Genomic DNA, 14,775 nt, shown 5'->3' with positions numbered 1-14,775 from the left:
ACTCTTTGCTTCCTGGTGTCCTGTCCTGAGCTGTTTTCCTCTGCCACACCCTTGTGCCATGACGTTCCGCCTCATCTTGGGCAAAGAGCAATGGAGTTTGCCATCTAAGGAACTCAGAAACCATGAGGGCCAAATAAACTTTTCCTCCTCTAAAATGCTCTTGTCAGGTCTTTTGGTCACAGCAGCAAAAAAAAGAAAAATTGACTAAAACATGCATTGAAGGAAACCATACTTGCAACTGTTTCTGTAAACCTACATGCCATTTGGGAATCCCAAAGTAAAGGTTTTCAATGACTGCTGTACTGATGAATCCAATAGATTCCATCTTCTGATGTATCTTCTTCTCTGATTGCTACTGTTTTGTCTCCCTTTTAGGTTCAGCCTCCTCTTCCCAACCATTAAACATGAGATTATTTGATCTCTAAAGTCTCAGATGCCCCCTCCCTTTTTTTTAGACAATCTTCCATGTTTCCAGACATATCTTTCTTCACACTCAATCACATCCCACATCTTGCTTGTTTCTCAACCACTCTGTTCTCCTACAAACCATGGTACCATTGTACTTATTTCTTATACCAGCATACTCTTTTCAGGGTTTTGCTCTGATTAACACTTGCTAGCTCATATCATTTTTTGAATGTATCAGATTTGTTCCAACCTCCCTAGTGTGAGCTTTTATAACATCCCATAACATTTCTTTACAGTACTTATTAGAATTATAGTTTTATATCTATTTGTGTGATTCTTTGATTCATGTCTACCTTCCCCAGTACACTATAAGCCTTTTCTGTTTCTGTATCTTCTCTTTCTATTGCTACCATCTAACTTTGCACCTCCCACCTTTCTTCTTCATAGGTTGCCATAGCTCTTGCCAACCAATGGCTTACTCTGTTTTGCAGATTCTGCTAATAAGCTTTTCTCTCTGTCTTTCAATTTCCACTCTTACTGCCAGCTGTCAGTTCTCACTAAATTTTTTGTATCCACACTCTACTAGCTAGAGACCTGGTTGGTCTACTTCATATTTATCATGCCTTTATCAAGGTTCCTTTGACAGATTACTTCATGGCTCCTTGTCTAATGCTCAATGGACTTCACTCAGGTCAAGGTCATCCTCCTTCCTTTGTTTGTGGCCAGGATGGTAGGATTGAAAGGCCAAATGCCCTGAGAAAATACAAGACACCAGGGCTGGGGTTTGGGCTCAGCAGTAGAGTGCTCACTAGGACATGCGAGGCCCTGGGTTTGATCCTTAGCGCCATATAAAAAAAAAATAAGTAAAATAAAGGTATTGTGCCCAACTACAACTAAAAAAAATATTTTAAAAATTGAGACTTTTTTTTAAAAAAAGAAAATACACCAGATACATTCTTCTTTACAGTCTGCTTGGTAGGAACTAGCAAAATTGGGAAAGGATCTCCCTTAAACTGAAGTTGTAGGAAGGATAAAACAGAAAATAAGCATGGAAAAGAATAGAACAGAATGATATCTTTCCTGACCATGAAAGACTTTCAAACCATAATTTTTTTCCATATTCCACTGTAGAAAAGTTCATACAAATGAATTTGACAGCTCTTATTATCCATTGTAACGTTGGTGTGCTTCCAAGTTGTGCTTGTTCACCTTGGAACTTGATGAAATTGGACCATGAATAAAAAAAGAAAGAAAAGAAAAGAAAAGGAGCACAGAAAATTGTAGCATTCAACATCCTGCTCCTTGGTTGATGTTCTGCTCAACAAAATCTCCATTCCTCTGCATATGTTGTTAGCACATTAAGATGCACAGGTTAAGTCCATTTGTGTCTGATGAGCAAAGAAAAAGTCTTAAAGGAGGATCTGAAGTATTTGGGGAATGACAGAACCTACTAAACACATGTCAGAGTATTGGATAAAGTACTCTTTAGTGGCTACTCTACTGTTCCATCTTTACGTCTTGTGTGCAGAGCTTCAGGCCCCCACCCAAACTGAAAGAGGTTCACTAGTTCTCCCCTTTAGCAGCTCTGGCTTCTAATCCTTGATGTTTTACCCAACCCCTTAAAAACTTGAGGTTGTCAAAAAATTTTTCAAGATTCAATCCTTCAACAGTCTCTATTACAAAAATGAAGAAATGAATAAAAATGTAATTGTGACCTAAACAGCTGGCAGAGATGAGATTTTTATTAAACTTAAAAAGATATGGCCACCATCCATTTCCTGGGCAGAGCACTATAGTGTTGAGATTAATAGCACAGATTCTAGAATTTGATTGCCTGGGGTTAAACTCTGGATTAAATTCTGGCTTGACTATCTACCAACTATGTGAACTCAGGTAAATTACTTGGCTACCCATCATGTGTAATATGGTTGGTGCAAAGATTAAATAAGTTACTAAATATCAAGTGATTACAACAGTGGTGACATTAGATGTGTGTGGGCTATAATTGTTGTTTATATTATTATTGTCCTTTAAGCCACCTGATCCAATTAATGGCCACCTGTATCACTTAGGACACATTTTGCTTGAAGGTAACAGAAAGGAGATTTATTGGCTCACACAACAAGGAAATCCAAAGGATGGCCTAACTTCATCGTGGCTGAACCCAAGTATTCAAATGATGCCACCCAAGAACTCTGCCTTGTGCCTTGGCTTTCATCGGAGCCAACACTATTCTCAAGCAAGCTTCCTTTGCATGGTAACAAAGATGTACCTTGAGGACTACTCTGTCCTTTCACTTCTTCCTCAATGGATCCCGAGAGAGAGCCTAATAGCCCCAGGTTCTGTTCCATCATTGAGCCCATAATCAGAGGGATGGAGTATTTCCATCAACCAATCCTGGACCTCGTGCTAACCTTTGTAGCCAAAGGGACAGGTAGGGCTAACTCTATACAAATATCACGATCCCCTGGAGGAAAGATGCTCAGCAGAAGATACTCACTGCTCAACCCTTTGTGAAAGCACAATCTGGGACCACTTTTTCTAAGGAGGGACTAGATGACGCCCATTGACATGTTTATTGACACTTTTAGCCTTTTTCCATCGAAAGAGTTCAAAACATCCATGACTGAACGTTCAGACTGTTGGAAAACTTCTAGAGTGTGACCTCTGGTTCAGTCTGAATGAACGTCAGAACAATCAGAATGGAGGAAAGCTACCGGCAACCAGCACAACTGTCAAAGGACATTCCCACTGACCAGCAACACTGCATCAAGTGCAAACACTGGGTTGAATCTAGGGGACTCAAATGTTCAACCCTCTTCATTTTCATTGAGCACACACTCTCTAATTCTTTCTGCTTTATTCACCTACCACTTGGAGGCAGGACTGGAGTAGGCAGTTGTTTTCAGAACTTCTCCTACTCTTTAATTCCCTTTATCGTCTTACATGTTTGACCCCTGATTTGGGACACATACTTGGGACAGAGAATAAGCTTTTGAACTAAAGCTTGAAAGACCTTGATATGGAGGGATGGCGGAAACATACTCTTCTTGTTGTCTTTCCCTGCTACCCACCGCCCCCTACCCCCCCCCCAGCCTTAGGAAAAGAGAGGTCCCCACCTTTTTTTTCTTTTTTTCTTTTTGTTTTTTCCTACTGCCACCAAGTACTTCATAAAACAACCATGATATCAGCTGGAGTAATCTTTGTCCAGGGATACACTACTTCTTCAAAACCAGGTTGAGGCAACCTTTGATTAGAGACTTACATGAGGGGTAATTTAATAAGCCAGCTCAATTTGGCTAGAATGTATTTACCAACAATGAGTGTGTGTGTGCGTGGGTGTGTGCGTGTGTACTTCTTATCACACTTGATTCTCCTAAGTTAATGTGTTCAAAGCACTTAGCACAGAGTTCACACCAAATAAATATTCCCCCTCTTCCCCACTAGCCCTGAAGTCTAGCCTTAGTAACTTATTTAATCTTTGCACCAACCATATTTCACCATGATGAAATAACAGTTAAAACACAAAGATGAGTTGTTTAGCGTTACTTGCTTACAATACCTAGCAGCACCTCTTCTTCATCCTGTCTTCCAGACACACAAAATTGTCCACACCTGCTCACCAGGAGATATTTCCCCACCCTTCTCTCCCAACTAATATCCATGCCTACAGAAAGACTTAGAAATGCTTGCCAAATTGAGTTGACCTTTGCTTCCCTCTTCTCAATGGAAGTTGATGGATTTCACACCTGTCTCCTTTTAGGATTGCAGAGAATACAGCAACTTGCAAAAAACACAAAATACTTCCGAGAGAAGCTGAAGGAACTGGGATTCATTATCTATGGCAATGACAAGTCTCCTGTTGTTCCTGTGCTCCTTTACATGCCTAGTAAAGTAGCGTAAGTATCTGAGGACTCCTGGAGTCACACCTGAACCCCAAGCTGACCTAAGATGGTGCTATTGACACTCTGCAGTTTTCCTGCAGTTATTAGATTATGCATTTGAAAAAGGTACTTAAATTCAGAACTCACTTATACAACTTCTCAGAACCCACATGCCAGACATAGCAGAGATTTTTCCACATGTCTTATAATAAAGGAGTCAGATGCTTAAGGACCAACTAACTCTCTCCCTGCTACCATCTTCAAGCTCTAGAAATTTGGGGGAAGTCACTTATCTGCACTATAAATTAAGAATGATCCTGAGCCTCCTTCTAATCCATGGTCTTTCTTGGGGAGAACTTGCAAAGCCTAGTTCTCTCAATATCAATATCAAAACAAATCAGACCTTGTCCCATTGAACTCTCATGACCATTCTCAGAAGTGGGCATCCTCATTCAGGTGTGAGAAAGCCGAGGCTGAGGGAAGTTCAACAACTTGCCCAAGGTCATATAAATCAAATGGTAGTAAAACTAAGAGCAAAATCCAAAACCTAGATTCACAACAAAGCTCATTCTCCTAACATCAAATCTTAATGCCTCTGCTGTAAGCCTATTTGGGGTTGTTTTCTGCTGTTCGCAACCCAAATATTGAGCATTGGCAACAACTACCTAGAGGAAAAAATTACTTTTTCTCATTATGGCTTAGACAATTTTATACAGGAGCCATGCTTCAACCTGTGTGAGACTAATTACCTCTCTGTTAAAAAGAAGTTAACCTAAAATGTTCCTAAATGTTTATTGGTGTCTTTGACCAAGCATAGGGTAGAAAATAATATTCAACATAATATTTCTTAGATTCTAAAGAGCCCAAATTCCCTTCCAACATAAGGCCATTACTGGAAATTTCTGTTTGACTCTCTAACAGTCTGGACAGACTGACAGACATTTGCAATAGAAAAGTACCAGTGAAAAGGGTGTGGGGGACCAGTGTTGAAAACTAGGGAGAGCAGGGTTGAGTTCAAAGTTCCCAAAAGACTGATTCTTTGAAGCATGCTCTGGTGTCATTTCACCATGACGAAATAACAGTTAAAACACAAAGATCAGTTGTTTAGCATGCCACACCAGAACCACTAGTTGGTCCTTCTCTTCATGAATCTGGTTCAGGAAGACAATGCATGGAGCATCCAAGGAGACAGAGTGCTATAGAAATGTTACACACCAAGGCATTCTACGGCAGTGGGGTGGAGGATGACAACAGTAATTCCCAGTAGCAGATGGTTTTGGAAGGCGCGCGCGCGCGCACACACACACACACACACACACACACACACAAAACACTCAAAGTGGCTCGGGAATTGCATGTTCTAGAAGGAAAATCCCAAACTTAGCTCTTATGTAACTAATATTTGATCATTAGCACAAAAGAAGGCACCCAAAATAAACTTGCTTGGGGATACAGTGCACAATACTGGAGTGGCGGCATAAAGGAGTGTGCTAGGTAGTTCTCACTTTCATGAAAGCCAGAATTAGGATCTCAACATGTTGGACAAATGAACCAACCTAAAGAGAAGAGTCTGTGAATAGGAAAAAAGGGGAAGTGGCAAGAAAAGCATTTCTACTAATTAAAATATAATTTTAACTGTTATATATATTAAAAATGTACATATGTACATATTAATGGGGTATCACATGATGTTTAAGTATATGAATATACATTATATAATGTTTAAATCAGATTAAAAATATCTATCTCAGTCGGGCACAGTGGCACATGCCTATAATCCCAGTGTCTAGGGAAGCTGTGTCAGGAAGATAGTGAGTTCAAAGCCAGCCTCAGCAATGGCGAGGTGCTAAGCAACTCAGTGAGACCCTGTCTCTAAATAAAATACAAAATAGGGCTGGGGATGTGGCTCGGTGGTTGAGTGCCCCTGAGTTCAATACCCAGTACAAAAAAAAAAAAAAACAGAAAACAAAAACAAATCTACCTCCTCAAATATCATTTCTTTCTGGTGAAAGCATTCAAAATTCTTCTAGCTATTTGAGATATAGAGTACATAATTGTCTATAGTCACCCTATTGCACAATAGCCAGCTAGCTCTTCAAATGCATTCCAGTTCAAGTAGTCACTAATACAATATGCCTCATGTAAAACTTATGCTGTATGGCATAGTGAGTGGTTTTGAATCAAAAAAAGAGTTTTGACTGCCTCTTAGGAATCTGTGGAATCTTGGAAAAGTAGTCCAACATTCTGAAATCCTAGTTTTCTTATGTATAAATTGAGATATAAAAATACCTGCTTCCTAAAATCATTATGAAGATTAAACAAGGTAAGTTCTTTACAGCATTTGGCATGTTGACTCTTACATAACAGTGTTAGCTGTTATTAATAATATCAATAATGTATATGATGCACTTAACATAGTTCTTGTTTTACTATAAGCATTTAGTCAATGATAGCCATCATTACTGCTGTGATTGTTGTTCTTTTATCATAATGATGATTATTAGTTTCAATTGAGTACAATGATGAGTCATTGTGGTTACATGACTCTCCAGAATGCTTATTGCAATTTTGGTTACATTAATAAAAACGGAACTCCCAGAAAAATTAGCAGGTAAAGATCTTGCATCAATTATGCTATATTGGGCACTGGATGATATGTTGAAGTGTTGTGTTCATTCCAGTTGAAGATTGTTTTCCAGGAGAAGCTAAAATTGCTTAATTCTGATTATATGCCAAACAAGGGTATTTGACCTCAGTGATCACGGATGAGTTTAACCACTGAGGGTGGGATACTGACACAACAGTCAGTTGAAACTGTTTAGAAACCACTTTCTAAGGCTCACACAGGTTGTAGGCAGCAAAGCTCAGAATTCAATTTGCCTCCTAAACCTGAGCACTTTTGAATACACAGCCATTCAAGCTTCAATCCATAAGAGAAAATGCACATTTCATTAAAGAAACAGAGTATAAATTTAACTCTCTTGAATGCCATCATCGGTCATTCAAAAGAAATCAGTCACTGTGACAGAAAAATATCTGTTTGGATTTCCTACAGAAACTGAGAAAAAGTTAGAAAGAAAATATAATCGCAACTAGGAGTTGCTGGCAAGAGCTTATTTTACTGGCTGTCTTTGTTCCTTTCTATGATACTTCTTCCATTGAAGGTTTATATGCAGAGAAACAGAGAGTTAATTGTATCAGACAGTGTAGAAAACACTTTTTTCATTTACACATTTAAAAACCTTCCATGTTATTAAAACATTGTGGTTTCTCCATATTACCACTTCTGTCAAATGAAAGGATAATCTCTAGCTAGTTATCCTTTTGAACAAAGTGCTGTTACAACTCTACTACTGGAATCATCTATGGCATCTAGAATAAAGTGATGTCACCCATGATATGAGCACTTCAATAATCAAGAATGTTCATATTTGGTATGTGGTATAGGGAGGATTTGTATTTTCCTTCCACAATTCTTGTCTTGAACTTGAAACACAAGATGTGGTACACAAGACATGGTCATGCTGCATGTAGTAAGATGCTAATGTTCATCATATCTTCATCATCATCATTATTATTTCACCCAGTTTAGCTTTTTCCTGCAGATGCCAGTTCTAATTTGCTTTGGGGAATAAAACCCAGAAGCTCATTATATAAAATGTTCAGTGCAATCATATATATTAATATAAGGATATTAGCTGTGGTAGTATAAGTTTTCAAGTCAAAAGTGCTCCAGGGAGACCCTGAATTAGCCTAATGAATCAATAGAGTCATATATTTTGCTCTACATTTTTGGCAAAACTTGCTTCCTTCGGTACAAAGGGAAACATGCAGACAGTGAAAATGGTCTTCTGGGGCCCGAAAATTGGCCTGAGATCATGGGTCAGGTGGTTTGTACTCTAGCAATAAAAGCACTTGACTTGTTTCTCAGACAATTATGAGCTCTCATCCTGTGCAGTTCCGTGGGCAGCCTTCCATAGGGTGATCAAGAAGGAGACAGAACAGTAGAAATCAAAGGGCTAATCTTGCCTTGCCCAAGCCAGGGGGCCAGAGAGGCCGTGTGTCCTGTAGGTCTCACAATCTCCACTGCTTCATTTGATAACCTGCTTTCTGCATGAGGCAACCAAAAGGCAGACTTCTAAACAGCAGGACAGATGAATGGGCAAGCAGCCTTACTCTCCATGTCTGGTTCTAAATTCTTCCTGAGTTATGACTGTAGGTTTTTGTGGCTCTGTCAGTATCCAGCCTAAAATAATATACCAGCAAACTCTTAATGCTCAGAACAGATCTGAGGCTTTTACTTTACTTATGGGTAGAGCCACTCAGTAATTAAGGTTTCCTGCAGAGAGCAACAGAGCCCAAAGCAGGGAAAGACTCACTTGGGGGTATGTGCCTTTTTATCTGACCTTGGCTCTCAGCACAAGCAATTTACAGACTTTGAGTTTAATATTCTAGAATTGTTACTGAGATTAGCTTTAGGAAAAAAGAAGGCTAGAAGGATGAAGGGAAGGAATCAGAGCTTATAAAGGTTTACCCTGCATCAAAGAGCTTTATCTGCCCATGAATTTCTCTGTGTGCTCACTTCTTACCCTGCATCCCTCCTGCCTGATTCTCCTTGATCCCAGTCAATGGGTTTATTATCCCAGAGCATACCTGCATATGTTCATTCATGCACTTAAAAAAAATGAGACCCTTGCTATTTCTTATTTCTGATTTTATGTAAAATATGATCTTTGGCTCTGGAATGGGAATGTTGGGTTGGAGATTGGATTCTACAAACCCTGAGATCCTGATCTTCAAATGATAATAAACAAATATAACTTACTGGTATTAAGTGTTTTAAAACATATAGATTTGCCTTTAATATATATTCTTTCTAATGTAATTGTAATGTGTTAGGTGTTTTTAATACAAGGAACCCAGCAGATTAAAGGTTTTATATCAATTCAGTCTTGTTAAACCAGAGTCATATACATCAACATTTTCTGCTCAATCTCACAACAGACTCAGTGCTCACAATTATCAAATGTGTTTGTCAGACCCCATAATAACCCCATAATACTACACACTTAGTTATGGGAGATATCAAATGACCACCCGCCTCTTTTCAGTTGCATCTAACAGAGCTTAATAACTTTAAATCTACTTGTTATTATAAAAAAGAAAAATCAATTTTCCATGTTCCTTTTGGGCAGTGGGGATCAGGATAATTCTGTCTCCTTTATGTTAACTGTTCCCCCTTTTCCTAAGGGCTTTTGCAAGGCATATGTTAGAAAGAAAAATCGGGGTGGTCGTCGTTGGATTTCCAGCTACTCCACTCGCAGAAGCTCGGGCTAGGTTCTGCATTTCGGCAGCACATACTCAGGAGATGTTGGACACAGTAAGTACCCCACAGGCCAATGGGAGTCTACTTGTGGCACCTTGGATTCTGAACATGTAGTTTTCTTGAGCCAGATTGGGATTCTCTGAATTTTTCTTGGGTAGTGACAGATGAAACTCACTGCTAAAAACCTAGGGTATGGCAACAATACCCAACAAAGTGATCAACTCAGTTGAAGGAAAAAAAATCAGTTTAGTAAAGGTGAGTCAAGTCAGTATTGTGGTTTCATAGAACAGACAAGTAAATAGGCAAAATGTGCTATAGACTTGTTCTGCAATGTGAAAGCTGACCTTCCTTGCTATTTTTTTAATGTTTATTTTTTAGGTGTAGTTAGACACAATACTTTTATTTCATTTGTTTATTTTTATGTGGTGTGAGGATCGAACCCAGGGCCTCGCCCATGCTAGGTGAGCTCTCTACCACTGAGCCACAACCCCAGCCCCCTTCCATGCTGTTTTAACATTAACTACCTGTATCCTGATATTTTCATAGCCACTAAATCTTCCATCATAAAACAGGACCCAGTTAAGCAATACATTGGAAAACAAACAAGGACAGACGCATATGACATCAGCCAGATAAAAGTCAGGTGGAAATAATTTCAAAACTGCATTTTTTTGTCCTTTGATTTCAGTTTTTATATTAATGAGTAATATCAGAGAACTAAGCCATCTCAATCAGTTTGGGTTAGTGGAATGATCTAATAATATCAATGTAGTTACAATGAACAAACCCTGGAGCAAAAATAAAAGTCTAGGAGTAGATACAAATAAACAACTAATGATAACATCAGACAGAATAAATTGTAAAGATGAGATATGTAAATAACACTGTGGGAGCTTGAAGGTGGGGATTAATTATAATAATGGGGGAAGATTTACAGGTAAAGTGACTTTTCAGCTGAGTCTTTTTAATAAAGATTATGGGGCATGATTCAAGGTTTCTGACCAGTGGAACAGCATTATCATGTCACTATGAAAGAAAAGTGACAAAGGGGTTGAAGAAGAAAGAGGCGAGAGGAAGGGATCTAAAATGGAGGGGTTAGAACAAAACAAGAAATGACAATGACTGTGACAGCAGGAAGACAATGGATCTATGAACTGACATTACAAAAGCAGGAATTGTCAATATCTGTCAAATGACTGGAGCAGAACATGTATGGGAAGAAACAAGAGCAAAGGTAATTCAAGGTCTCTAACCCTGGTGAACAGAATGGTAAATTAGTTAAATGAGCTAAGGTATTCAGTAAGGATCAGCAAGTCTTCAATGGGAGTAAACTCATATATACGCTTGTTGAGATTACGTGTCCATGGGCCGTCTGTGGAAGAGGAAATCAATTCTAGAACTTAAAGGAGTGTGCAAAGCTGAAACTGTTGTAGTTTCAGGAATTGGGGATTCTTTTTCTTCCACAAGGTAGAAGATATAATTGTCCAGGGAAAAACAAGGGTAAACAGGCAAAAAGCAAATTCTTGTGAAGTACATGATCCCAGGACACAAGGATCACTGCTAGAGCAGTCAGGAGAGACACGGGCTAGCATAGTGTTGAACACAGTAAGAGGAAAGAGTTTTGAGGAGGAAGAGGAGAATTAAAATATTCTCCCAAAACTTAAGAAACTTCAAGTGGGGTGAGGGATGAGAAGAACATCTTGAGTTAATAATTCATAGCAACTCAGTGTTTCTTGTAGTGGACAGTTCTAGGGGAATGTAAAGAACAGAAATAGTACAAAGAATAACAGGATGAAGGAGATAGCTTGAGCTTTCTCTCTCTCTCTCTCTCTCTCTCTCTCTCTCTCTCTCTCTCTCTCTCTCACACACACACACACACACACCAGTGATCATCTCCTTCTTCTTTATCATTTATCCCCTCAGGACCTAAATCAGTGTACAGTACATAATAGATACACAATAAAAACAGATTAAGTGACACATTAATAACCAAACTAACTCCAGGTTTTGATGTGATAGGTAAACTCTGTTGTTTGTCTTTATTTTTTTTATTGTTGATCGTTCAAAACATTACATAGTTCTTAATACATCATATTTCGCAGTTTGATTCAAGTGGGTTATGAACTCCCAATTTTACTCCATATACAGATTGCTGTATCACATCAGTTACCCTTCCATTGATTGACATATTGCCTTTCTCGTGTCTGATGTATTCTGCTGTCTGTCCTATTCTCTACTATCCCCCCTCCCCTCCCCTTTTCTCTCTCTACCCCTTCTACTGTAAATCATTTCTTCCATTTGTATTATCTTGTCTTACCCCTCCTTTCCTCTTATATGTCATTTTGTATAACCCTGAGGATCACCTTCCATTTCCATGCGATTTCCCTTCTCACTCCCTTTCCCTCCCACCTCTCATCCCTGTTTAATGTAAATCTTCTTCTCAAGCTCTTCGTCCCTACCCTGTCCTTGTTTATTCCCCTTATATCAAAGGAGTCATTTGGTATTTGTTTTTTAAAGATTGACTAGCTTCACTTAGCATAATCTGCTCTAATGCCATCCATTTCCCTCCAAATTCTATGATTTTGTCATTTTTTAATGCAGAGTAATACTCCATTGTGTATAAATGCCACATTTTTTTTATCCATTCATCTATTGAAGGGCATCTAGGCTGATTCCACAATCTTGCTATCGTGAATTGTACTGCTATGAACGTCGATGTAGCAGTGTCCCTGTAGCAGGCTCTTTTTAGGTCTTTTGTGAATAGACCGAGAAGGGGAATAGCTGGGTCAAATGGTGGTTCCATTCCCAGCTTTCCAAGAAATCTCCATACTGCTTTCCAAATTGGCTGCACCAATTTGCAGTCCCACCAGCAATGAACAAGAGTTATATCCTTCTATATTTTCCAGGTTCTCTCAAACGAGTCTATATTTCCAGTAATTTAATTTTAATATATTGCTTCTTTTAAATGGAGTGAGACAGTGATAAGAAGGAGCAGGCAAGTATTTAAAAAAAAGTTTGGTTGTAAATTCAAGAAAATTAAGGCAACTTGGGAGGTTGAGGCAGGAGATTGGCAAATTGGAGGTCAGCCCAACAACTTAGTGAGAGCTCAGCAACTTAGCAAGGCCTTGCCTCAATATAAAAATAAATAAATAAAGAGGACTAGAGATGTGGCTTAGCATAAAGCACTCCTGGGTTCAATCCCAAGAGAAGAGAGAGAGAAAGAGAGAAGGAAGGAAGGAAGGAAGGAAGGAAGGAAGGAAGGAAGGAAGGAAGGAAGGAAGGAAGGAAGGAAAGAAGGAAGGAAGGAAAGAAGGAAGGAAGGGAGGGAAAGAGAAAGGGGGGAGGGAGAGAGGTATAGAGGAAATTAGAACTAAGAAAAGCCTTTGAAGATGGGGAAAGACATGTACATGTTTACACATAGAAGGATGAAGAGAGTGAAGAGGGAATCCTACAGGTACAGAAGACAAGAGGACATGGACAGGAAGCAAGCTCCCAGAAGCGACAGGAAGGATTGGACAACAGGAGATTAATTTGTGTTTCTTGCAGACCAAAGGGCATTGAAGTATTCAAGTATACCCTTGTGATTTTTCTTCAAAAGTTCTTCATTGCTGTGGAATATGTGGTGTGAAAGAAGCAATGAGCCAGCATCTATTCAGACTGCTCTAAACTCCTGAGATCATGCATCCATCTCATAAAAATGTTGAGCAGTTCTTTAATATAAGTTTAAGAAAAAAAGTGAAATTTGACCTGTTGAAGAGCCAGGGCATTTAACGCAGCAACTGAAACATCACAGAATATCGAAAATATGAAACCAAGTGAGGCCAGAGACCATGTTTAGGACAAAACACAAAATGATTTCGCTCTCCCTTTCTGACTGAAAGCTGCTCCTTTTCCGATGACAGCTCTAGCTTCACCTAATCCTTCCACCTGCCTGATAAAGGTTATAAATTAATAACCAGCTGGTGAACTCCTCCTGCGACTTCACAGCATCCAACCCAGAACTGGGCTGGTCTCTGCTGCTTTAAAATCTTCTCACGCACAAAACCAAATGCAATAAGAAGCCCGTCCAAACTTCAGGTCATTAAGTTGTCCTTGGCTCTGGAGCTTTGCTCTCCCATGCTGCAGCAAGCTGAAGAAACCTGTCTTTGAGTAGGGTGCATTTTAGATAGTCTTGGATCAGAGAACTTTAACATAAGCTATTTAAATAGTTTATGTATGCATTCCCAATATATTATGTACATTATTTAACAGATATAAAAATAGAAGTTAAAAATATTAAGATAAAAATGAATGAAACGCCTAATATTTTCGTCCCATGTTCTCCAAAATTGTCACATATATCCCACAAGAGCACAGGTACTCCTCTATACAAATCTCTGAACTATCCCATGACCATCTGCAAAGATCAATAGAAACTACCCTAAATAAAAAGTCATTTAAAAGACAACTTTTGCTGCTTTTTCTTAGTATATATATTTGATGTAAGAAATTTAGAAGAAATAGGAAAGAACATTTTAAACCACATAACCTTATCAACAAGAAATAAATTTCTCTTAACATGTTAGTGAATACTTTAGCTGCTATTGAAAGACTTCTCAAACAGGAAAGTTCATAAGCCTCATTAATCATTCACTTTAATGTTAATAATTTGCACTCTCACTTTTATAGAGTAGATCCTAATATTGTTTTTTTTTTTCTCCCTTATTTGGCAGGTTAATAAATACAGGCTTAGAGCTATGGATGTGGTTCAGTGGTAGAAGGCTTCCCTAGCATGCCTGAGGCCCTGGGTTTGATCCCCAGCACCAAAAATAAAATAAAATAAGTCAGAAAGATTGGAAAGGTGTGCTCAATACCATTATTATAAATATAGATAGACAGAAATTTATAAATATCTAGACAGCCAATGAGTTGGATCCTTGTGGGTTTAAGTTGCATTATTCCATGGAATGTGGAAATGAAAGAGATGCGTTTTTAAAAACAGGGGTTGGGGGGAGAGTTAAAGCATGGGAGGACTGAGGGTGATGCTAATTAGCTCCCACAATGTTCCATTTTGTTCTTGGCCAGATTAGTTTATTGTGTCATGAAGACACACCTCAAATGGATTCTGCAACCTTATCTTTTTCTTCCACAAGGTTATATGTAAGTCATTAAATTTTA

The 14,775-nt window shown here is 38.7% G+C and overlaps 1 protein-coding gene across 1 annotated transcript in view; it reads left to right on the top strand.

Moving 5' to 3' along the window:
- The window catches only part of Sptlc3 (serine palmitoyltransferase long chain base subunit 3), a 136,892-nt gene that overhangs the window by 121,531 nt on the left and 586 nt on the right, over positions 1 to 14,775 (top strand). Inside the window, exons 10-11 of the mRNA XM_026397657.2 lie at positions 4,172 to 4,307; positions 9,543 to 9,672. Of these exons, the coding sequence (XP_026253442.1) occupies positions 4,172 to 4,307; positions 9,543 to 9,672 (266 nt within the window). The remainder of the gene's footprint in view (positions 1 to 4,171; positions 4,308 to 9,542; positions 9,673 to 14,775) is intronic.

This window comes from Urocitellus parryii, chromosome 6 (assembly GCF_045843805.1).
Source record: "Urocitellus parryii isolate mUroPar1 chromosome 6, mUroPar1.hap1, whole genome shotgun sequence".
In the NCBI taxonomy this organism is placed as follows: Eukaryota; Metazoa; Chordata; class Mammalia; order Rodentia; family Sciuridae; genus Urocitellus; species Urocitellus parryii.
The sequence above is the reverse complement of the archived record's forward strand: the minus strand, read 5'-3'. Positions and strand labels throughout refer to the sequence as shown.